This window comes from Beauveria bassiana (genome assembly GCF_000280675.1).
Source record: "Beauveria bassiana ARSEF 2860 unplaced genomic scaffold BBA_S00003, whole genome shotgun sequence".
Taxonomy (NCBI): Eukaryota; Fungi; Ascomycota; class Sordariomycetes; order Hypocreales; family Cordycipitaceae; genus Beauveria; species Beauveria bassiana.
Window position 1 is genome coordinate 1462009 of NW_007930838.1, and position 23574 is coordinate 1485582.

The window sequence follows — 23574 nt, forward strand, 5'->3', positions numbered from 1 at the left end:
AGGGACGGTCGCGCAATGAAGATTTGGTAAGAAACTCCAGGGCGGCTGGCCGATGCAAACGAAACAGGCTAGCATGAGGCACATAAATCTAAAGTAGCAGCTGGTCCATTAAAGCTCGTTGAAGAAACCCATCCCACCGATTGCAAAGGTGACGCTAGCAGTCAGGCAAGTGATAGGGGTATCATCGGCGTTGTAGACGTCAGCGAAGACGGTGTATGTGCCCTGGTAAATTGTTAGCTTTGCGGGTACAGGATGGTGGTCTAGAGGAGCCAAACGTACAGGGGGAATCTCAGCGGGAAGCTTGACAGTCTTCTCAATAGTCTGGTCGCCGGCCTTCACAGGGCACTTCAGGTCGACGTTTCCGATCTGCTCGCAGAGATCGGCGGTTGTGGTCAGGAGCCTGATGAGGCCGTATTTGACGGAAAGCTTCACATAGGCGCCCTCCTCGATAGCTTGCTTGACGGTACCGCTGGCTTTGATGAGGAGATCCTGTCCACTGATGGCAAGTTAGCACGTGATACAGCACCCCAACATATCCGACTTTATGCGTCTCTATTCGTCAAGTGCGTGGCCGGGAGACTGGAATATGAGCAGACGTACGCTTTGGGAGGGTTGGGAGTGAGGTCAACCTTGTTGATGGTGATGAGGTCGGCGCTGTGGTCACCGTCACAAAGCTCGAGCGGCGAGTTGCCGGGGATTTTGTTGCTCAGGGCCGCTGCTGGCGCGAGGCAGAGGCCGAGAAGGCCGAGAGCGGAGGAGAACTTCATCGCAGGCGGTCGACGAGGGAGAGAACGTAGGAATAATGTTCGATGCCAAAGTAGTCGTTGATTGATACAGATGTCCGGTTACTATTGTTGAGCTTGAATGAAGCAGTCGTTTGCAGGAACCGCACCTAGCGGCTGAGTTAGTTGTTGGGCCGGTGCGTCATGACATGAGACCCAGGCTCCACTCTCATTGGGTATGAGCCAGTGAGGCAACCCACCTCTATCATTGGCTCTCTCAATGGTGCAATACAACAGATGTAAGCAGTTGTGACGGACTTGTAATACAACTTGGCGGTCATTAAGAGGATGGAATATATATGTATATATATATTGTTTTACATGAAACGATTCCCTTAAATGTCATCGAATGAAGACATAGGCTGGGTGGGGACAGTCCATCCGCCCCAGATACGTCACACAGGCTGAAGTGTACCTAAACTTGATGCTGCCTGGAATCGCAGCCCCAGGCAGCGAAAAGGCGCACGGGCCCCAGGGCGCCTACCAGTATATATTCGCCAGCTTCGCCAGCGTTTTCAACTTTTTTCTTTCCTTTCTTCTTCATACTTACCTTGTTCCAGTGCCTCGAGATCAAGAAAACGGGGCACTAGTCTGAGAGGCCTGCATTGCACAGCGCGGAGTCGACTCATGCTCAATTGCCCTTCGGGGCCATTGGGGGCGTAATTTTTGATTTCACACTCTTTCATTGTGGTTCGGAGCTACATGCTGCGACACGAAGAAGGAGACGAACCAGGACCGGGGCTTAGGACTCGGAGATGGCCAAACAAGGGACGCGCGACCCCAGATCGGAGCTGAAAGGGGCCCCCCTCGCGTTATTAGGCACGAATCGGGCAGAGATGTGGTATCCATCGCGAGGCGAGCGAGACATGTGGATGATTTACGACGCACCGCCATGTGGGAGGTTATCGAGCGGTTGCACTTGCGACATGCTTTCAATCATCCGCACGCAGGTCTAGATGCGAGGCTATCGATTGTAAGGGAGGCAATCACTTCGGAGTGTAGCTTGGTTCGGCGAACACGCGTGCTCGTCAGCAAAGAGTTGCACGCGAAATAGCAAGAAGACGGCCTCGAAGCTAGGTAGCTAATATTTAATGGTTTCGTTATGTGTCTGGGCTTGTGCTAAAGGCAAGCCCAACATGGTATCGTTTAGGTCAGTCAAGTTTGATCGTCAGCCGTACAGCGGCCATGGCAGTCTTGTCGTTTGTATCGCGGCAAGACCATCGCGCAGATACGCACGGTTTGAGCATTGGTGTGAGCACTGCGAAGACAGCGACTGCTCGAAGTAGAAACAGCGAAAGATTGACGAAAGAGTGTCACGGTCGAGATGGAAGGATTGACTGATGCAACTAGACTCTTGACCGACAAGCCCATCGTTGTAAAGAAGAAAAATTGAATTTTGTCCCCGCTTACGTCCACCTGGTGGCTCTTTGCCTCGCTACTGCTCCAGAGGCTTCGGTCGGTTGTTTGGCGTTTGGCTATTTGGCTGTACGCATTCTGACGATGACTATTCGATTCCGTTTACGACCGCAGGAGAACAGGATGGCTGCGGCGACGACCAACTAGATTCGCCACGGTACTAGTCATGGTCGAACCTGGAGCTACCGCGCTGTTGCGAGAAGTCTTGACAAACAGCGAGTTCGCAGTACAGTTTTGCGCTTCGTCTCGGGTCGGCGGCGCAAGCGAGCGTCGTCGATACAATAGTACGTCGGAAATCGAAATGAGGACATCCATGGTATTTCTTCGTGGCGCGTCATCGTTGTAGACAAGCGGCGGCGAAGGGCGGGGAAGTGAAGCGAAGGTAGGCAGCATGAGGAAACGAGATGTACTCCGTACCTAGTTAGGTAAGGTAGGCACTCCGTAGCTCTGTGGCCGCTAGCGGTGGCGTCTGGGCCGGCTGTGTCATCATGGATATTAGCACATTGGCGTGGGACCCCCGCCCACGCCCCCCATTTTCCAGGCCCCTGCGACTTGCAAGATAGCGCGCGCAGGAACTGAGGACTGAGGTCGAGGGGCTCGTAACACTGTCACAACAATTCGACAGCAAACAAGACCAATACATGGTGAAAGGAAACAACCGGGCAGAGTGTCCCAGCAACCTGTTGTTTTGTGTTTTAGGCGGCGCGCGTAAATCTGCCGTGGAGGACGCGCGTTTCACAAAAGTGTTGCGCAGGCTGAAGACATCACACACGTCGGTACGATGCGATGGGCAGGACAAAAGGGATGAATGTAACGAAAAGCTAGGGTAAAACAACGGAGGGGAATGATGGGTGACTCGACACAACTTGCTTTTCGCTCAGCGCACATCAAACAGGTCCGGGACTGGGTTGGACTGGGCTGGTGGCGCCCGTGTGCAAGCAGCGCGCAGCGCGCAGCGCAATTTCAGTGGCTTCCTGATCCGGCTGAGTGCTGTCTCTGCTGCATTCGCCTGTGTGTTTGGGTGTGTGGCGCCATAAGAAATGTGCTGGAGGAAGGGAGAACAGGTCGCGTCGGCGGAACGGGGTCTTATTGCGCGCCGGCAAGTTGGAACTGCAGCGTACTCCGTACCCTGGCGCGAGTCGTATCCGCAGCCGGACAAGAAGCAAAGGTTCAGGTAGGAGGGTTGAGGGGGAGAGGAGGAGAAGATGGAGAGTGCATCAACGCGCCGCCCGGACGTGCAGCAAGTGTGCAGCGTGCAGCGTGTACTCAGAGGAGAGGAGAAGGCGGCAATGGAAGCCTGAGGCAGCAACATACGCCGATGGCCACGCCCACGGATTAAATAAGTAATAACAAAAGTCGAGAGGAGATAGCACATGATACATCCCTCGGATTCGCACCGCTCATTCGAAATTGGTTTAGCGTCCTTTTTGGTTTTGCGCTTTCAGCAAACCAGAGACGCAGAATGGAGGCTGCTGGCCCGCTCCTGAGGGGGTCCTTGACTCCTTGCCTGCTGGAACAGCACGTACCGGACTCGCAATGGCAATGAGGGCGGCACTGCGCAATCCGCCCGCCCGCTTGCCTGGCGCAGCACCAGCATTCATTCATTCTCCAACAGCAAGCAACCGACGTATGGGCTTATTGACGGAACAGGACCGTCAGTGTGAGGATGCCGAGTCCCAAGCAACACCCGGCTTCCCCAGCAGCCGTCCCTGCACGCGCAGACAGCGAGGCGGCTCACCACCACAGACAGGTACCTGCCGCTGTCTGCGATGGTTGGACTCTCCATCTCGCCTGGCTGCCGTCTGCTTACAAAATAAAACAGCGGAAAAAAGATTAAAAAAAAGGCTGCCCACCGTCCTAGTGGTGTGAGGTACCCAAGTACCCACCCGAGCTCGCCATTGATTGGGCGCCGCTCGTCTGGCTGGTGGGATTGGCAAAGCACTGAGTTAGTTTGCAGCAGCCAAAGCAACCAGGCCGGCCTGTTCTGCGCTTTCCTGTCGCTCCTCCCCGGCCGTCCTCCCCGTTCCCATTTCCTACCCTCGTTCTCATCACGGCTATTCCTCAACACCCTCTCTCCCTCGCTATTTTTACCTCGTCATATGGTCGCGTTACTCTTCTTTACACTCTGATCTCTCTACTTCGACTTCTTACATACATTTTCCTTTGGGTTTTCTGCCCTTGCGACAACAGCATCAATCCCCCCCCAAGTTCTTTCCTCGCTCCTGCACTCGTGGCACTTCTTCGTCGAGTTTTGCATCGTCGCCCAACTGTCGCCTACCACCACAAACTCGCTGGACGCGTTGCATAAACCTATTTCGGTGCTTCTTTTGACCGTCTCAACTTATTTCTCGATTTAATTTCCTCGCAACAGAGCGCGGCGCGACCCTGCTCTTCTGGCTGTTGCCAACGACCCGAGTCAGCCTCGCTCCCGGTCTCCCTCGCCACCACGTGCTGCGACGACGAAGATATCGACACAGCGCGGCTCACAGTAGCCATCGCTACGGACGTCTTCATACTACGGCCGAACAACGAAGCGATCAACCATCCTGGCATACGTCTTCCAAGGCGTCGCCATGCTGTCAAGACCGCGAGCGTAATTCGATTGACGAACAACGTCCCTCCCACGACATCTCCAAGCTCTCCTTTCTGCGAGGTACTCCCAGATTATGAGCGAAAACCCTGTACCGCTGCCAACGCAAGTCGCGGCTCCTAGTCAGACCTCCCTCACATCTCCCGCTAGTGGCCCCCCTATCAAGGAGGACGCCGAATCCAGCGCTGAGATTGGCGAGGAAGAACCGTACACCATTAAGTGCATCTGCAACTTTTCTGACGATGATGGCAACACGATATACTGCGAGACCTGCGACACGTGGCAGCACATTGACTGCTTCTACCCTGACAACAGGGACGAGGCTATCCGCGAGGACTTTGCCCACTCCTGTGCTGACTGCAAGCCTCGCCCCCTCAATCGTCAAAAGGCCATTGAGCGGACTCTGCGATTAAAAACTCTCCCCATCAAGGATGAAGATTCGCTCGACAAGAAAACCAAAAGGCCACCTTCGACGAAAAGTGGCAAGAAACGTTCAAAGCCGTCTGAACTGTCCTTGAGCGCGTCAAACGGCGCAACCGAAACCAACAGACCCCCCAATTCCGCCGAAACTCAGCCAAAGAAGACAAAAATTTCACACAAGACCTCACAATCCGTCAGCTCACAGCCGTCAAAGCGCAGCCCCTCCTTTACTAACTCACGCTCTAATCCCGCACACCCTCCCAGTCCTGCCACAACACCCCCCGACCTACCCGACGACTTCCAGATCCATCATTACTCTGCGGGTTTCTACTCCCTCTACAACGAACACGATGTACCCGATACACATAACAATGCATTTGCCAGTCTGGCCATTCCCACTGCTCTGTCGCGCTGGCTGCGAGAGCCCGACGCAATGAAGCAAGAGGTGGGCCGTACGCATGCTGATGTTTTTCAAGATGAGCCGGCGAATCTGGATGATCAGAGACCAAAGCTGGAAGTCAAAGACGCCACTCGCTCCCTGGAGAAAGGCACAACGTTGCGATGGCGCTTCGTCAAGTCCACTGCGCCCATCGAAAAGGATGTGCCCTTGATTGAACTCAACGGCGAGATTGGCTTCCAAAAAGATTACTGTGCCAATTCGGAGAATCTTTGGGGTGACCTGTCATCACCGTTACCTTTCGTGTTTTTCCATCCAGTGCTGCCGCTCTACATTGACACGAGAAAAGAAGGCTCTCTCGCGCGTTATGTGCGCCGCAGCTGCAAGCCCAACGCTCAGCTCGATACCTATCTGTCGGGAGGATCGGAATACCACTTTTGGCTCGTCAGCGATCGCTATATTGCTGCCAATGAGCAAATCACACTGCCATGGGATTTCCGACTTGAAAAGACTGTCTGTGCGAGGTGGCTACATCTACTTGGCTTGAGCGATGACGAGAGCGCAGCACAGGATGAAACCGAGTTGGAAGAGTCCGAATACATTGCCATTTCGAATTGGATTGATCGAATTCTTTCGGAATATGGTGGTTGCGCCTGCGACTTGGAGAATAATTGCGCATTTGCACGCTTTCATCGGCACTACTTCCATGTCCGCGGCCGTAGCCGTCCAAGCAAGAAGAAGTCGAGAAAGTCTCGCAATCATACATTGTCTCCAACCAGCACTGGCCACGCTACCAACAGCCGTGCTGCCAGCGAGGGTCATACTGACGAAACGGCCGATCACCAGGCGAGATTCGAAACTTTGTCCTTGACCAGCAAGCCCCCGAGCCGAGACCCCACGCCTGTGAGACAAGGCTCATTTGATCAACTCGGAATACTCACCGAGCCTACGGATCGCGATAAGCGCAAAGTGGCCATGGTCGAAGACTCGTTCCGTCGCATGGAGCAGCAACCTCCACCCAGAAAGAAGAAGCGCGTTTCGGATGGAACATGCTCTTCGAAATCCAAGGCTCGCTCAGGCTCCTCGGTATCTGGTGGCTACGTCGACGCGGGCACTTCGAGGAGCAAGACCGGATCCCCCACTAGCTCCTTGTCACCCAATTTACCCTCGAATCCATTCAAGAGTCCTGCCCCCAGTCAAAGGCCTCGCCAAGCATCTGCTGGTTCTCGACCGTCATACTGTGACGCCGGAGTTCAGACGGACCCGGTTGAGGGCGAGTGGTTCAGCGAGCCTGGCCGCTTGCCAGCTTCCAAAAAGAAGATCATCTCTCTATCCCGTCGACTACTTAACAACCGCTTTCGTATAAAGTCCGAGGACACTTCGGAGCAGAAACTAAATGTTGCAGTCGTTGCACCAAAGATTGCAATGGATATCGAACCTCCAGAACCCGAGTTGGGTGACGCACAAGCAGATTCGTCCCAGCCAGATGCAGCCATGCCTGACGCCCCCCCGCTACCGTCAGAGGGAGTGAACGGTACGGCTGATACGTCTAGCAAGTTGAAGACGCCTGACCTGCGAGTGCAGATGCCACCAGTCCCGACATTTGACAACAATGGACTGTCGGCACCGATGGGTGCGACTCCCTTGTCAGCAGCTAGCTCATCGGCACTGTCACCTTTCGCAGCGAATGGCATGCCGAGCCCTTTCGCGCAATCAGCTGTCAACAGTGCGATCGCTAAACAAAGTCCTATTAAGAAGAAGCTCAGTTTAAGCGACTACACCAAGAGCCGGATGAAGAAGGGCGGTACAAAGGACCTTGGCGTTCTTGGATCCGTCAAGTCGACTCTTTCGAGCCCGGAGGATATTAAGGTTGAAATGACGACCGAGCCCCAAGGTATCGAAAAAATAGAAGAGGCCCAGCCAACGAACGCAAAGACGAACGGTGTGGTCTAGAAAGTGTACGAATTTGTTGCGGTGTATATATAATGTGGAGAGCAACCTTGCTGCTACAATGGTTGCTGCATGATGAAGATGCGATTGCTGGTTTCAACACTTTGCGGATTATACCACTGTTTGAGGCGTTTGGGAGGCAAAACGGAAGGAATTTGTGTTTTTTTTTGGCGCTGACTGGTGAGGGTATTGTCCTATGTGGGCAGAATATTGATTGTGTGGTATTGAACCCAGATGAGATCAAGGGCTCGAGTCAACTCTTCAATTTGTTATGTTTCTTGGTTGTCTTTATACGGATGTTCAAAATGGAAGGGCGTGTGGTTCATACGAGACGGGGGGCACAACAACTTGAATTGCCGTGGGACAGTTAGCTCACCCTTGGTCGGTCACTTTGTTAGGCCTGTTTTCTTGTTGTATTTATAAGGCATACTATTCTCGGAACGGTGTTATACCTCTCCATGTTTTGGTAGGTAGAGAGGCAAGAGAAGTCCCATGTATTGGGTACACTGTTTTCTCTGAAACAATCAGAATAGAATTCAATCAACTTTGATGACTTGGAGGAGCATCTTGTCGTGTATTGCGTCTACTGGTGCTGTAGCGAGTGACTCTGGCGATCTATCTATCTATGTATACACTTGTACGTGTTTTGCTTCTCCGCGATTGATTCATCTAAAGCTGTACCGTACTCCAATTATCTTCCTTAAAGACGAGCAGGGCGAGTCTATGTCGGGCAAAAAGGCCAAAGAGGCCAAGGCCGAGCTGCAAGAGGGTAATTTCGGTGGCGAGGCGGTCCTCTCGCAGCGGCCCGCGCCAGACGAGCCACAGGTTCAGCAGCGTAAAGTTGCTCGTCTCGACAAAACGTCCCTTGTCGTCGGTGACGACCTTGAGGAGGCGAATCTGGGCGAGCAGGCGGAGGCCCAAGGCGACAACGGGGTGCGGCTGGCGGCCGTCGGACCAGGGGGTAACGGAGGGCTCGAGGAGGCCGGTGCGGGCGTTGAAGCGGGGCATGCGGTGGCGCGGGCAAGGGACGAGGCCAAAGATTTGCGGCGCCGAGTAGGCAAAGTTGAAGAATTGCGGGACGAGCAGGAGGCCGAGCGTCTTGGAGAAGTGGCCGAGGATGCCGACGACGGCAAAGACCATGCCGGAAAAGTAGCAGTAGGTGTCGCCGACGAAGACGCGCGCGGGGTACCAGTTGTGGCAGAGGAGGGCGGCGGAGACGCCGATCCAGGGCAGGAGGAGGTAGAGCGAGAAGAGGTGCGAGTCGGTGGCGGGGTGCGGGTAGGGCGTGGCGAGGTAGAGGGCGTCGTTGAGGGCGAGGAGGAGGGCAACGACGAGGCACTGAGAGACCTCAATGCCGTTGATGCCGGCGAGCATGTTGATGCTCTGCGGGCAAAACATGGCGATGCAGGCCATGTAGACGTAGTACAGCGGGCCGAGGTCGAAGAGCTCGCCGAGGTAGGGCTGCAGCTGCACGGGTATGACGATGCTCGTCACGTCAAAGTCGACAAAGTAGACGACGAGGATGGGGATGGAAGCCAGGCCGGGGATCCACCACTTGTGCCGCCAGCGAATGTCGAAGAGGTCGTCGCCGATTCCGAGGAGAGCAATAGTCTGCAAGGAAATGATGGCGCCCAGATAGGAAGCAAGCTGGGTGTGAAGCACGTTCGCGTTAGCCTGCAGCTACTTCCTGCGCCCCCCCGACGCGACGGGGGTACCAACATACCTTGCTGTGAGGGAAGCGGTGCAGGAAGCGGCCCTCGTTGACGTGCTCGGCCTTGAGGACAACATCGCGGTTGCCGCCGCCGCTCGTGGCCGCGACAATGTCCTTGTAAAAGGGAAAAGGTATGAAGACGATGACGGTGAGGAGGTAGACGGCGGCGCAGACGGCGCCCATGCACTCGGGCAGCTCGGGCCGGCTGGGCTTGGAGAGGTCGCGGCCGCGGAAGCCGGCGCCGATAAACGTGGGCCCGAGCCAGCGGATCATGGCGTAGCAGAGCGCAAAGGCGGCAAAGGAGAGGGCGAGCGACGCGATGAGCGGCTCGCCGTCGCCGGTGAATGTGTTGGCCAGCACGGCGAGGGAGGCGCCCGCGACGGTGAGCAGAGTCAGCGTCTCGCCGCGCGATAACGACGTCCCTGACGAGCCCGACACAGCCATGGCTGCTGCTGTGCGGTCTCCCAAGTTTTTTGCTGTTTCTCTAAAAGATGCTGGTTTGGTAAATATGTTTTAGGCGGACGGGAATTGTATATATCGTGGCTTATGTCGAGGAGGAGGGGAAATGGTCGTTGTTTGTTTAGGGTTTGGTGGTGGTGAGCGCCATCATCAAACGGCGGGACAAACGGGGAGAGAGGTGAGGGCGGCCGCCGGGGCCGGGTTCGCAGACGGAAGGCGGGGGGGCTAGTGCACGGATGGAATTGAGGCTCCTGGGTATAAATGAAAGTCAAGGGCTCGAGGAATAAAATTAAATGCGCCGCTGTCGCTTGCTATGATGAGGTTGGTGGTTTTTGTGAAGAGATCGGAACTACCTAGATTTGGCTGTCGTGGCCCCAAAGGGCGACGAAAAAAAAAAGAGGGTCGCCGATGTGCGTCTTTGCTGTAAAGCCGGTGACGCTACGCAAGCTTCTGACAAGGGTGTGTGGGCTTGTGCTATCAGCAGTTGATTCCAGTCGACGGCGCAGAGGATAAGTAGACGTCGTTCAAGCTTGAGTGAATTTGATTCTTCTGAATAATAACATGGCAAGCATTCTGTTTTGTATTTGCAATTTCGTACGAGCAAGTCAACTAACAAATGCCACCCCTTCCCTCGATGGTGGACTTGTGCATTGGTGAGGCCACGTAGATTTTGTGAGAGTCATGAGTCTGCGAAAAGGCAAGAGAAGTGTAAATGATACACGGAACTGCTGATCAACTGTTTGCTGTTATTCGTTCTTCTAGTGCTCCATGTATCTGATCTGGTAATCCTGAATATATGTGCGAATGGGCGACAGATGGAGGCAAGGCTGTTTGTTTGCCATGTACCCTTGACCCCATGTCTCTTCACTACACAGGTATATTGATACGTCACTGCAAGGCGACCTTTTTTTTTTTTAGAATTGAGTTGAGTCTATGAGGTGTTCAAGTGTTTTGGCAGATTTTCTGTACAATAAAGAACTTGGGCCAACTGTACCCTACATGCCTATGTTGCCCACTTCTCCGCCTTTACTAGGTATGAACTGCCGATCAGTATAAATTCACCAATCTGCAAGCCACATCATTATGGGCTTGTTTGCATCACCTTGCATATTTACAGACGGGCGGCAACGAGTCTTTGCTCGCATCTTCGAGACATGCTGCCGTGGCCATAGCAGTCCGTCTGGAGGATTCCGAGACATGCCCATCCTCGACCGGACACGCTCTTGTCACGTTCATGATTCATCACACTGTCTCGGGAATGACTTGACGGGTCTCGGGTAACCCAGCAAGGGTTTCTCGCTCCAACGTCCTGTCTTGACCGTTGCGGAAAACGGCCGCCGCTGAGATAAGACGTCATGCAACATGATTGCGTGAATCACTGATTTCTAATCTCATCACTTGATTCTTGACCATAGAAGAACAGCCATGAGCTAGGCGTTTGAAGATAGTGGTAGTAGTCATGGGGTCGGGTGGCTGCAGCTGCAGCTGCTGCTAGACGGCTTGAAGACGGCTTGTAGACGGCTTGTACGAAGTAGCTGGCTGCTAGACGGCTTGTAGACGGCTTGCCTGTTCTCTGGACCGAGATTAGATCAGTTGTGGGGTAATTTCATTGGCTAAAGTATTCTGCAACGATGCGGCCTGACTGGGAACTTAGAGGGTTAAACAACAGCATGCCTGGTAGCGGATGTGATGAGAAAGCGCGCTTCGTATACTTTAACCCAAGACATCTTACATGCAAGCCTCGAGTCTGAATTATCGTACCATGGGCTTTTGGTTCAACTGGTTGGTGTCACCACTTGTCTGGCTGTCACGTTGTACGTTGTACAAACGACAACCATGTGCAACCTAGACAGGGTCGAGGTCAATGTCTAAACTAGACCTTTTTTTTTTCTCTTTTCGTTTCAAGGGCTAGTTTAATATTGTCCGGCAAGATGCATAGCGTTGCGCTTATGGCCGGGGCTTCAGCCGAAAAGTGTCCGGCCGATTGATTGATTGATTGATATCGCCGCCTCGGTCAATTGCTCCTATGTAGACTCGGTGCTGAGGCTTTGTCGTTTCGGCGACAGCGTATATCCGTCATAAGCGGGCGTTTCATAGACCAAAGTGGACAAGATGGAGTTTCTCCCGCCCCAAGTACAACTCAGCCCAAGTAAACTCTGTCGGCCCAAGTCAAGTTCAAGTGCCAGCCCAATTCAAGTCAGCAAAACAATTTTGACAGGCTAATAACAAGCCGAAAGGGCGTGCGTCAAGTGGCTTGCCAAACCGCGGGGGGGGGCCCCCAACTTCATGTCGAGCATGGCGTCGAGCGCCAGCCATGACTGGGTCGCCAAGCCAAATCTGCAAAGGCCGAAAGTGCGAGATTCTCCACAGCGGCCGGATATAGGTGATAGCACAACCAGCGAAATCCCGGTACTGAATGACACGGCCGCCCACGTACTTTGCCGTAGGGCGTGCGGAATAGTTTGTCAGCCCAACATGCTCTGCCCCATTCCTCTTTCATGTTGCATTTAACTAGTCCTCAATGCCCCCCCCTTTGCACTGCCTTGCGCCTCTCTCTCCTTGTCTGTCCTCTGAGTTGTAGCGAGATATTCGTGTGTTTCTGTTTCAACTGTTTTCTTTCTTTCTTTTTTTTTTTTCTTTTGAATTCAAGTTTCCAAAGAGAGAAGCGGAAACTGGACTGAAGCACTGGGTTGAGGCAGCGCATCACTTACACCGCTAGAGTCTGCTCGTCGGAGCTATCCGTACTTTTGCCCAGTATGGCCAAGGACATGGACTATAAGCATAGAAGCTCTGGCGATGAAACTGAAACATCGACAGTGGTCGACACCCAGTTTGTGCAAGAAAAGGGTGTAGACGCATATCCCTCACCGATACATGAGTTTGATCATGACATCGAGGCGCAAAGTGTACGCTGCTTCACTCCGATTCCTACTCTCCATGTCAGCAATGACTGGTATATACTAACAATATATTATCTGTAGGGCGAGACACTCGGCCACAATGTGGAAAAAGTCAACACAAATGTCAGCCGGCGAAGCGTATTCAGCAGGCTGTCACGGAAACAGACCAAGGACAAGCTCCCGCCGCCGGTGCTCCCCCTCATGGACCTCGACAACGGCGTCGTCGGCTGGGAGAGCCAGGACGATCCTGCCATGCCCCAAAACTTTACCAAGTTTCGCAAGTGGCTCATGATCTGGCTGCTGTCCGCCATCACCTTCATGACACCGTGGTCATCGTCGATCTTAGCCCCGGCGCTGGGCCAGATCCAGGCCGAGTTCGACGTAAGCAGCGCGACGCTCGCCGCCATGCCCGTCAGCATCTTCCTTCTCGGATATGCCGTTGGCCCGCTGGTGCTGTCGCCACTCTCCGAAATGTACGGCCGCAACCTCATCATGATATCGTCCAACCTCGTCTTTTGTCTGTGGCTGATTGGCTGCGCGCTGGCCCCGTCCATTGACACGCTCATCTTCTTCCGCTTCATGTGCGGCGTCGGCGGCTCCGCCTGCCAGACGGTCGGCGGCGCCATCATCGCCGACCTCTTCCCCGTCAGCGAGCGCGGCAAGGCCACCACCGTCTGGATGATGGGCCCCATCCTCGGCCCCTCGCTCGCCCCCGTCGTCGGCGGCTTCGTCGCCGAGCGCGTCGGCTGGCGCTGGGCCAACTGGATCTCCTTTATCCCCGGCGTCCTCGTCGTCGCCGCCATGGTTGTCGGCAACAGGGAGACTAATGCGCGCGTGCTCATGCGCCTCAAGACGGAGAAGCTGCGCGCCGAGCTCGCCCGTCCGGAGCTGCGCAGCTGCTACGTCGACCCAGCGCAGCCCGTTCTGACCAAGCGCCAGATTCTCGGCCTCGGCCTCACTCGCCCCATCAAGATGCTCTTCCGTTCCGCCATCCTCTTCAGCATCTCCATTTACATTGCCTTCAACTACGGCTGCCTCTACCTCCTCTTCAATACCATGCCCACCGTTTTTCGCGGCAACTATGGCTGGTCGCTCGGCGTTTCTGGCCTGCCATACTTTTCACTCATGATTGGCTACATGGTTTCCATCACCATCTTCGCCACCCTCTCGGACCGCACCGTCGTGCGCATGACAAAGGCCAACCACGGCGTGTACGAGCCCGAGATGCGCATCCCCTACTGCACGTACTTCGCCATGCTTATCCCCATCAGCTTCTTCTGGTACGGCTGGGCGGCGGATCAGCACACGCACTGGATCGTCCCCGTCATCGGCATCATCCCATTTTCCGCTGGCATCATTGGTGTCTGGACCCCGGCCAACGCCTACATCATCGATGCCTTTCCCGAGTACGCCGCCAGCGCGCTGGCTGGTTTTGCCGTCATCCGCTGCACAATTGGCGCCTTCTTGCCCCTGGCTGCACCGGCCATGTACGCTAGTCTTGGCCTCGGATGGGGGACCTCGCTGTTGGGCTTCATTTCGCTCGCTTTTGTGCCCGTTCCTTTCCTAATCTTCCGCTACGGCAAGTGGATGAGGGAACGCTGGCCAATCAAGGTCTGAGAATAGTCGCGTTATGAAGAGAAATATCACTGTATATGATACCTGCTACCTTTCGTAGCCTGACTTATTACTGCATAGCTGTTAGATCAAAGCCATCTATGATTAGCATTTCGTATGTCTTAAGTCACCATCGTAACCCGTCATCGAATGTGCACGTCATGGAGAAGGATGAGGTCTTATCCAGAGTATATAATGTATGGCAATGCCCTCCTGTAAACATTGTTCAATCAGCATTGGCCAAGACAACCTAACTGAATGCAGTGATGCCCAAAGAAAATCCGAAAACGCCGCAGATATGCTTTTCCGAAACTGGCATAGAAAAGGAATGCATAGGAACAAGAGAAGGCTGATGCATAAAATCACTCGAGTATCCACTGCGTCAAGAATGAAAACGCCATGGCTTTCCTGCCTTTGGCGGCCAAAAAGTCGCGCGCAGTTAGGCCGCGAGCGTCCTTGTGATCAACAGAGGTGATTTGTAACACTTCGATCTTTTGACCGGGTGCTCCGAGATCACGAGCATTGACATCGATCCAGTGCCAATATCCGTCGGTTTCAATCGGAACCATGTCGTCTTTGCGGCCATCCAGGCCATGTATGTTGAGAACAAAAAGAGGCGGTTTGCCTTTACCATTCTTCTCAGGCTTCCAGTGTGGGCATATCTTGGAAAACTGGAAGCGAACGACCTGACCACTATTGACTTGTATGTGCTTATTAGCTGGCTCCATGCTCGCATCGCTGATGCCTTCTTCAGCAGTATTCGAAAAGATGGTCACCGGCTCGCCATTCGCCCGGCCTCTGTAGTACTCGTCCCAGCTAACAGTGCGACCATCTTCGCGGTGTTGATATTTCGGGTTCTGAGGATAATGTCGTGCACCAAACTGCTCGTTTGTCGCGTTGAAATGAATCGGGGCGAATACCTTGTTGAAGCTTTGCGTTGCGCCATCTACGTTGCCAGCACCCCAGCAGGCGTCGACAAGCTTCCATGCACCCCCATCGATCCTGACGGCGTTCCACGCATGGCCGCTGGGGTCTTCTCGTGGCACGGACTCGCCGTTCTTGAGAGGCGTGTAGCCAAAGCCTTTGCCATGGCCGCTCACAACATTGCAGTCAAGCCCAGCTCGATTTGCGATGTATTTGTATGTCTCTGCATAGCCCGCACAGACAGCCAGACCGCTGAATATGGTGGATTCTCCCGTCTGGTTCCGAACATTGTTGCCGAAGAAAGCCCCGGTGTCGTAGGCAATATTGTGATGACACCAGGTGAAGATTGCCCTCGCCTTGTCGTTGTATGATGGAAAAGGAGAGCAAAGGTTGTGAGCTAGGTATCCAACTGGATCATTGCGAGGAACCGACTGCCTTGGATATTGCGCTGCGACGGCATCTGGGGCGCTCCAGTCTCGACAGGCGAAGCAATTATTCAAATCTGCTGGGGGAGGAGCTTTTCGGGACGCTACCTGATCGATCTGGGCTGCCGAAGGCCGACTGGCCGCTGGAACAGGGGGAGGTCCGTCGGTATCTTTTTGGTTACTACTGTTACTCCGCGTAGAATCCTGCCCATTGGTAACTGGCTTTGGGGCTTGAGATGAACCAAACCCCATGATACGCGGCCTTGTGGGGATCGCATCCTGCTTATTTGCTCTGGCTGGTAGCCTTGGGGGCAAGCTCGGTGCCGAAGCAGGCTTCTGCGGCTCTTGCAGTTGGGCTGGTGGCAGCTTTCTGGGAGTTGAAGTGGCCGAGCCTTGACTAGTAGTAGACCAGCTGCTCTGCCCGGCGGATTTTGTTGACTTGGTAGAATTTTGGGATACTTCAGAGGAAGCTGAATCGCGGCGAACATTCAACAAGGCATTTGGCTGAGTAGAAGGCTGACGCTGAGGCAAAGCCGGGGGCTGCTGCGTGGACGATTTTCTGGATGGCAACGGTGGGCGAACCGCATCTTGACCGTTCAGTGAGGTTTGCGTATCTCTGCGAGGAAGGGGAGGAGGGTTGCTCTTGGCTGGTCGGGCTGGCACCGTTGGTGTTGTAGGCGGCTTGGTGGCGATTGAAGCCCCGAGGCCAGAGTGTGTGCGGCTTGGAGGTAGTGGAGGCGCAGGCCTGGCTGGCTTCGCTGATGGCACGTTGGCAGCAAATGTCTTGTTCTTGTTGAGCGCAGCGATTCTCTCTGCCAGCGTTGTATATTGGGGTTCTTCGGTATCAGCCATGGTGCAGAATCGCCGTCGCTAGCTGTGTTTGTGAAAAAGACTCTACAGATCTGAGAATGGAATGATAGAGCCACAAAGCCACAGGAGGGGGGGCAGATGAGTGGCGAAGTACCGAATACGACGTGGCCAAGAGCTCTCCAACTCCTTTCCGATTGGGCTCGGGGCGGTGCAACGAGCAAAGAGGGAATTTGGTCGCCTGCAAAAGAAAGCGGAAATGAATCTGAGTTTGATCAAACACAGTCGTCCACCAGGCTGGCAACACGTTTCAGTGCACTAATTTATCAGAACATGGTGTGCAGACTGCGTAAGTCATTACTGTGGTGGAGTCGTGAGGCCCAAGGCAACTGAAGCCTGCCGGCATGCCTGAACTCAGCACGCCGTGAAAAACTTTGCAGGCAATTCTGCACAGTGAAGTGATCCATCTCGAATTGATTATTGCAAGAAGCCTTACTTGGTGCAGCAGGGTCAAAGAATCATGGACTTCGTACTGACTGCGATGGGCACGGCTTAGTAGGAAGGTACCCAGGTACCTACCTGAGGTCCACTGAAGGAAGGCTTGAAAAAGGCTCTGTGGGAGCGAGCTACTCAGGATATTCATTAGAGACTTGGGATGGCTGGGTCTGTCTCTGTGCCACAAAAGCGACGTAATCGTTCAATTGAAACTGTCGTGGCGTGTGCAGGCTTCATAACAATGACATTCTTCTCGAATACATATTGGTGTTTGTAGTGTAGCGCCTCACATCCTAAAAGCGCAATAATATCCGTAGGTAGCAAGGTAGGTAGGTACTGTCCGGCTCACATGGTCCACCTTTTCGCAGCTGAGTCAACCTGCACCAACGCCTACGACAAGACAGAGATGGAGTTAAGCAAAACGTGAGCGAGTATGGGAGAAGGCAAATTGCGCAGGGAAACAGACCACCACAAATGAGAAAGGCCTGTTAGGCAACAAGTACAACACCCACGACCAGAAAAAGTAGACCGAAAACGCGCCCAACTAACTAATCGCTCCCAACAGAGGATACCTACCTTTAGTACAGACAGCTAGCCGCTTTTTGCCCCGCCAAACTGCGTCTGGTCTCAAGGTGCCCCCGCTAGCTTCTACGACCCCCCTCTACCTCTCTACCCCAACCCAAAGCTGCCTTCATTACGCCGCTTCCAGCCTGGCGCTTCGGCCAGGCATTCAACCTCCTCCATCATCACCTCACTCTTCCACCGTCCACCATTTACTCGAAAGTCTCTTCGTCATCTTTCCTGTTTCTCTTGTGCAAAGCGGGCCCGGCTGGCTTATTCATTCCGAGACCTCTGTCGACGTACATCTATTCATCTCGTTTGCCCGGCCCCATCGCTCTCCACCCCGGCTGGGTCTTCCGTAGTTCGGTAGACCCTGGGCCTGTCAAGTCGACCACCTGTAACTACCTAGATACCCGCCGCCAGTCGTCATGTCCGTTGGCGGGGGTGAGGCTTCTATTGCCGCATCTGGTTCGTTCTTCAGAATCACCGACTTACCCGCAGAGACGCAGCGGGAGATTCTCGCTCGTGTAAGTCATAATCTGCCAGCGTTGGGACCAAAACTCAACTCCCTCTCTACCAGTGCTCTCAAAGCGATCTGATCTGCGTCGCCCTTGTGTCCAGACACTTTCATCATCTTGCTTCTTCTATTCTCTATCGCGACTTTCACATCATCTTTCCCGATGATGACGATCGGAGCTTCGATTCTCCCGTAGACGGCCTCGCTGGTGGACTCGACACTTTCACTACTAGCGAGTACGATTACGCCAGACATTTACGAGATCTCTCTATGGATACTTTGAGCTCTGGCCTCAAAGGCGAACGGTCTTACCAACCCTATCTCTATTCATCTAGCTGTGGCAAGTTTCTAAACACTTTGCTCTTTCTGACTTTACAGAAGGCGCACTTCCTCGAATCCTTTCGGTAAGCCTGCACTCTTCACTTCCATTACTTCTAGATAATGAAAGCTAAATCTAGTACAGATGGAATGTGCGAATCGAACTTAGTCGGCCAGTCTATCGGCGTTTGCGGGAGTTAAAGTCGCTTCGAAACCTGCATATTCGCATCCAGGCCGGTGATTCGTATTACTCAAGACCGCCGCCGCTCCCTTTAAGCTTCCACCACCACCCTTCGCCTCCTAGCCCAGTCTATGGCCATTCCCATTGGTTGGGCACGGCCATTCCGCCTGTTCAGTCTTCCATGGCTTCGCCACATCCCATCTCGCATCATCTCTCGCAGAACCAACCTCATACTCGATCTCGCTCTGCGTCCAAGAATCGCGTTCCCAAGCAACCTCAAGATGCGACGAGACTTTCAGGCTTCAAGCACCTAACCTCGTTGGCTGTACTGGACATTGATGACTTGAAACTCGCAACAGAAATAGCAGATTCTGTTAAGCATTCTCATTCGACCCTGACGAGTCTTAGCCTATCTTTATCCCGGTGTCTGGCCTCACAAGCCAGAAGAGTTTCGCATGAGTCGGACGCCGAGGAATCTGCAGACGAGGATTTCTCCGACCCCCCGAATGCCCAACATCCAAACTTTGTACCAATTGAACAGGTCCGAAATTTCAGAGCTCAGGAGGAATGGAAAAAGCAGGAAGCTCTTCTCGGAAAAATTTTTGGTGTTGAGCCTAGCCTACAGAAAAAGCCTCAGATGAAGCTGGACGGGTCCAAACACGCAGGACCTGCGACGGAGAGAACTCCGGCATTGACCGCAGGGCAAGAGTGCATGGCTTCTCTCGCGGAACTCTCCTCCCGGTTAACGACATTAATCAGAAGCTCGAAGGAGGTTTCAGTATCTCACCAAGAGTTTTTAAACACGATTGAACACGCTGCACGGAAGTACCTCGATTCTACAAAGACGTCAACTTCGGGCCAATATCACGAGCGAGACGAGCAGGCTACAGTTACCGTAAGAGATAACGATGCCCAAAATGGCTCAACTTCAGCTTCAGCTTCCACTGTACCGAAACTCGAGGCTCCCGAGAACAGCGTTGCAAATACCACTTTGGGTAGCTCCGTTGTCCTTCCAGTGATGCAGGAACTCGCCGACAACTCATTGGCAGATGCCAATTTCGGTAGTAGTGATACCGTTGGAGAACCTGTTCGTGATGCTAGTCAGCTGCGGCTCGATACCAGAAATAAGCAATCCTCCGCAGAACCTTCATCTTCGCTAGCGAATCATCGCCTATCTGTGGAGGACCTTGGAAGACGTCGTCACGACGATGCTGCCTCTACCCGCGAGCTTCATGCGAATGAGGCTTCCGGGAGGGATCAGATCCAGATGAATGACTACATCCGCAGCACCAGAGGCCTTGCCCTCAACGTGTTGAAAATTGATCTGCTTCCCGCCAAGGCTTCCGTCATCTGCCGAGCCCTGAATCTTGGTGCACTAAAAGAGCTGACGTTACTCAACGTCGGCAGCCAGGCGCCTATTTGGACGGCTCTCACCAAAGAGAATGCCGCGAGACCACTACCTCTCCGCAGCATTTTCACGGACAATGTTTCAACTGCCTTTCTTACTTTTGCTTCTCGCCTCGAGAAACTTGAAGAGCTGTTTCTGCTGGAGCGCAGCGTCGATCATCTTCCTGCTAGCTTCACGCCTAGGGCCTCCGTCACTATTGACCAGATTCGGCGATGTGTGCTCAAGAAGCACATCCATACTCTCAAGCGCCTGATGATTAAAGACGAGTCAAAGGAGGCCAGCTGGGATGCCAATGAAAAGACAATGGCCATGATTTGCAGCCAAGGAACACAGCTGGAAGAGCTGGCAGTAAGTATGAATCGACATGCAGTTGTAAGTAACCCCCCAGTTTCCTCATTCTACAACCGCTTACCGAGTTCAAAATCAGCATGTTTTTATGCAGTGCTTTCATGAGCTGGTCAACCTGCGCGCCATCAACATCCTGCACTTCAAGAGCAACGACACCTGCTTGTGGGTCGTTCGCGAGACGCTGCGCTTCATCGTGGATAACCTTTCACATCATCCCGACATGAAGCTCGAATGGATCGCCATGGAAGATGACCGCGTCGATCGGGTAATGAGGCCTGGAGAGGATGACGACGACGAGTCCTGCCGGCAAAGGCTTCCGCGCCCCGCGCAACCCATCATCACGGGGCCTTTTGACCTCCCCTCGCCACCTACTTCTGGCCACGCCAGCGATACCAACTTACCCCCGCCGCTGTACCCGTCAGATCTGGTCGGTGACAGCGACGACAGCGACGACGATTTCCTCCGCGATAGCGGGTCTGGGCTGCGCTATACGACGGTCCCTATGCAGTTTTACGACGTATGGGGTATCAAGATTTTCGAAAAGGAGATTCGCAGTGGACGCCTGTAGCCTTCTTTCTTCCCACTCTGCTCTTTCTTGCTTGGCCCCCTTTTGACGCAACATCTTCTGCTCTTTGGACAGGTTCTTGGAATTCGGTGTATTTTTTTCCTCTGGCTCATGTACAGTGGCGGCTGAGCTGTGCTTGTCGCCGTATTCAATGCTAGGAATTTCGAAGTTTGTGTAACCCTTGCACCAGAGAGAGTCTTCTATTGTCGGGTGTAATGTAAGGTACTAAGTCATGTAGTATGCTATGTATATGAGGCAGTGCAGGTATTCTAATGCTTTTTTTATTGTTTTTCTCCGATTTATAGTCTAGTGCTGTCGTCAAATACGCAAATGTCCTGACCGCCCAGAGATCTCAGCTTTCGCTCGCTCTGTAACCCAATTCCTTCTCCTGCTGCCTTTCGCTATTGGTACACGAATAACGTCATCTACCCAAAACCCCGCAGGGGCCGCCATCCAAGTTCCAGTTGCACTCCCATACTCGTCCCCGATAAGCTTTGTTCTGGGAAGGGGGCCGGAGATACAACAAGAAAGTCTTCGTCATGAAACAAAGGAAAAACAGTGTAAAACGGGATAATCAAACAACCATGGGAATCATTCGCGTCTCTATTTACAGTCTGCTGATGATGGCAGCGGCGTACTCGCTGGTCTTAGCCTTGCCGCCGAGATCACCAGTGAGAGCCTTGCCCTCGGCCATGGTGTCGAAAATGGCATTCTCGATCTGAACGGCCTTGTCGGTGAGACCCATGTGACGCAGCATCATGATAGAGGACAGGAGAAGAGCAGTAGGGTTGGCAAGGCCTTTGCCGGCGATATCAGGGGCGGAGCCGTGAACAGCCTCGAAGATGGAGCACTCGTCACCAATGTTACCCGAGGGAGTAAGACCAAGACCACCAATCAGACCAGCGCACATGTCGGACAGAATGTCGCCGTAAAGATTGGGCATGACGAGGACCTTGTCGTTGTAGGGGTTGGGGTCGGTGACCATCTTCAGGCAGGTGTTGTCAAGAAGCTCGGCATCGAACTCGATTTCGGGGAAGTCCTTAGCAACTCGGCGAGCGACGTTGAGGAAGAGACCGTCGGACATCTTCATGATGGTGGCCTTGTGGACCACGCGAACCTTGGTGCGACCAATGGACTGAGCGTGCTGGAAAGCGAAACGAAGTACGCGCTCAGAGGCCTCGCGGGTGATAAGCTTTATGCTCTGGACGACACCATCGACGACGACGTGCTCAATGCCGGAGTATTCACCCTCGGTGTTCTCACGGATCAAAACCGTGTCGACGCCATCGTATGGGGTCTTGAAGCCGGCGACAGAGCGGCAGGGACGGAGGTTGGCGAAGAGGTTGAACGTACGGCGGAGGGTAAGATTTAGGGAGACGTGGCCCTTGCCAACGGGAGTCTAGGAGAACGATTGTTAGTCACAAAAGACTTAAGTGGCGCATGTAAGTGCCACGGCTCTGTACGTACGGCAAGAGGTCCCTTAAGGGCAATCTTGTTCTTCTTGATGCTCTCGATGGCAGCGTCAGGAATGGCGGTCTTTCCATCCTTGATGATGGGAGTAACATCAACGGGCTCCCAGGCAATAGGAATCTGTTCGAGCGCATTAGAAGCTGCGTACTGATGCAGTAAGTACGATCGGACTGACCTTGGCAGCGGAGAAGATGTCCTTGACGGACTCGGAAATCTCGGGACCAATGCCGTCACCCTCAATCAGAGAGACGAGGTAGTTGCCCTGTGTATAGTGTGAGTTATTTGTGCACTTGGCTTGCTTAGACTATGGCTCGACCGCAGAGAGAGAGCTTGGCACGTCGGTAATGTCGCGCAGCCGGCAAGTATTCTCGTTATCATGTCGAGCCGGGTGCAGTGGAAGATCGTACCTTGGCATCCTGGGTACCCTCATACTTGGCAACACGATCGCTAGGAGTAGAGTAGAATCTCTGATTCTATTTGAATTCGCGTGTTAGCCACGGTATAGCAATTGTGGTGCTTGATCGTTCGTCCTTACAGCAACAGACCAGGTGGCAGCGCGGGGAGCAGCGCGCAGGCATTGCCTGGCAGAGAGAGAACGAATGGCCAGCATTGTGAGGGTCAGATGATAGATGGTTTGATCTGTACGGCAAAGAAGCAGAGAGTAAGCCAGGCCAGGTGCACAAGACGGAGAAAATAAGAGGTGACGCAAGATGGAGAGAATGAAGATGGAGGTGTGGACAAAAAAATTAACGTCGTTGATAGGTACTACCTACCTGTGGCATACTACTGCAACGATAGCGCTAGGGAACTTCGGAGGCAGACTTGGCTGCGGCTTGACCGACCGCACCAGCCACACTTGCCGCTACCTGTAGGATTTTTGTCTTCGTTGTCTTCGGCCCTTTGCTGGTTCTGCCTATCGTTCGCTGGGCTTCGTGCTGTTGGCGCGACAAAATTTGTGGAACTCCGGCCGCCCGAGTCGGAGCCGTCGGAATTGCGCCTGAAGATACCGACACTACACCAGCCACATGTAACCATGCACATACCCAGCCACACATCGCTTCCCTGCGGCAGTTGTGGGGTCGTCGTTTGAGCTCAGGTGGGCTCGTTGGTCATCGCGTGTTGCTGCTGTGAGCCTGCCCAGTTGTGATAGCTTCGATCAGCGACAATCAAACAAAAGACTGGGCGCATGGGCCGAAAAGATATTAGGACTACTATACAGGCTGTTCGACATAAATTCGATTCTCGCGAAGAACCTCACCGATTTCTACCCGTCGCTTCTATGCGCCAAGGGGGCCATCCCCTCCCCTGAACAAGTC

General features: G+C 53.6%; 7 protein-coding genes across 7 annotated transcripts; 3 read left to right on the top strand and 4 right to left on the bottom strand.

Moving 5' to 3' along the window:
- Window positions 1-108: 108 nt before the first annotated feature.
- On the bottom strand, window positions 109-767 carry BBA_01690 (phosphatidylinositol/phosphatidylglycerol transfer protein; the record flags this gene model as incomplete). Its single annotated transcript, XM_008596787.1, has 3 exons — window positions 109-222; window positions 280-496; window positions 601-767. 3 exons carry the CDS (start codon window positions 765-767, stop codon window positions 109-111), a joined length of 498 nt encoding a protein of 165 aa, XP_008595009.1.
- A 4097-nt stretch (window positions 768-4864) lies between these two features.
- On the top strand, window positions 4865-7558 carry BBA_01691 (PHD-finger domain-containing protein; the record flags this gene model as incomplete). Its single annotated transcript, XM_008596788.1, has 1 exon — window positions 4865-7558. The coding sequence occupies one exon, from the start codon at window positions 4865-4867 to the stop codon at window positions 7556-7558; it is 2694 nt and encodes an 897-aa protein (XP_008595010.1).
- Window positions 7559-8224: 666 nt separating this feature from the next.
- Window positions 8225-9710, bottom strand: BBA_01692 (glycosyl transferase family 4; the record flags this gene model as incomplete). Its single annotated transcript, XM_008596789.1, has 2 exons — window positions 8225-9202; window positions 9279-9710. The coding sequence occupies 2 exons, from the start codon at window positions 9708-9710 to the stop codon at window positions 8225-8227; spliced, it is 1410 nt and encodes a 469-aa protein (XP_008595011.1).
- A 2771-nt stretch (window positions 9711-12481) lies between these two features.
- BBA_01693 (major facilitator superfamily transporter) lies at window positions 12482-14242 on the top strand (the record flags this gene model as incomplete). Its single annotated transcript, XM_008596790.1, has 2 exons — window positions 12482-12631; window positions 12707-14242. 2 exons carry the CDS (start codon window positions 12482-12484, stop codon window positions 14240-14242), a joined length of 1686 nt encoding a protein of 561 aa, XP_008595012.1.
- A 359-nt stretch (window positions 14243-14601) lies between these two features.
- BBA_01694 (transglutaminase-like superfamily protein) lies at window positions 14602-16440 on the bottom strand (the record flags this gene model as incomplete). Its single annotated transcript, XM_008596791.1, has 1 exon — window positions 14602-16440. The coding sequence occupies one exon, from the start codon at window positions 16438-16440 to the stop codon at window positions 14602-14604; it is 1839 nt and encodes a 612-aa protein (XP_008595013.1).
- A 1439-nt stretch (window positions 16441-17879) lies between these two features.
- Window positions 17880-20791, top strand: BBA_01695 (F-box domain-containing protein; the record flags this gene model as incomplete). The annotated part of the gene is made up of 4 exons (XM_008596792.1): window positions 17880-17978; window positions 18032-18372; window positions 18432-20223; window positions 20264-20791. The coding sequence occupies 4 exons, from the start codon at window positions 17880-17882 to the stop codon at window positions 20789-20791; spliced, it is 2760 nt and encodes a 919-aa protein (XP_008595014.1).
- A 604-nt stretch (window positions 20792-21395) lies between these two features.
- BBA_01696 (3-isopropylmalate dehydrogenase) lies at window positions 21396-22868 on the bottom strand (the record flags this gene model as incomplete). Its single annotated transcript, XM_008596793.1, has 5 exons — window positions 21396-22187; window positions 22256-22378; window positions 22434-22520; window positions 22666-22731; window positions 22794-22868. The coding sequence occupies 5 exons, from the start codon at window positions 22866-22868 to the stop codon at window positions 21396-21398; spliced, it is 1143 nt and encodes a 380-aa protein (XP_008595015.1).
- Between the last annotated feature and the right edge of the window lie 706 nt (window positions 22869-23574).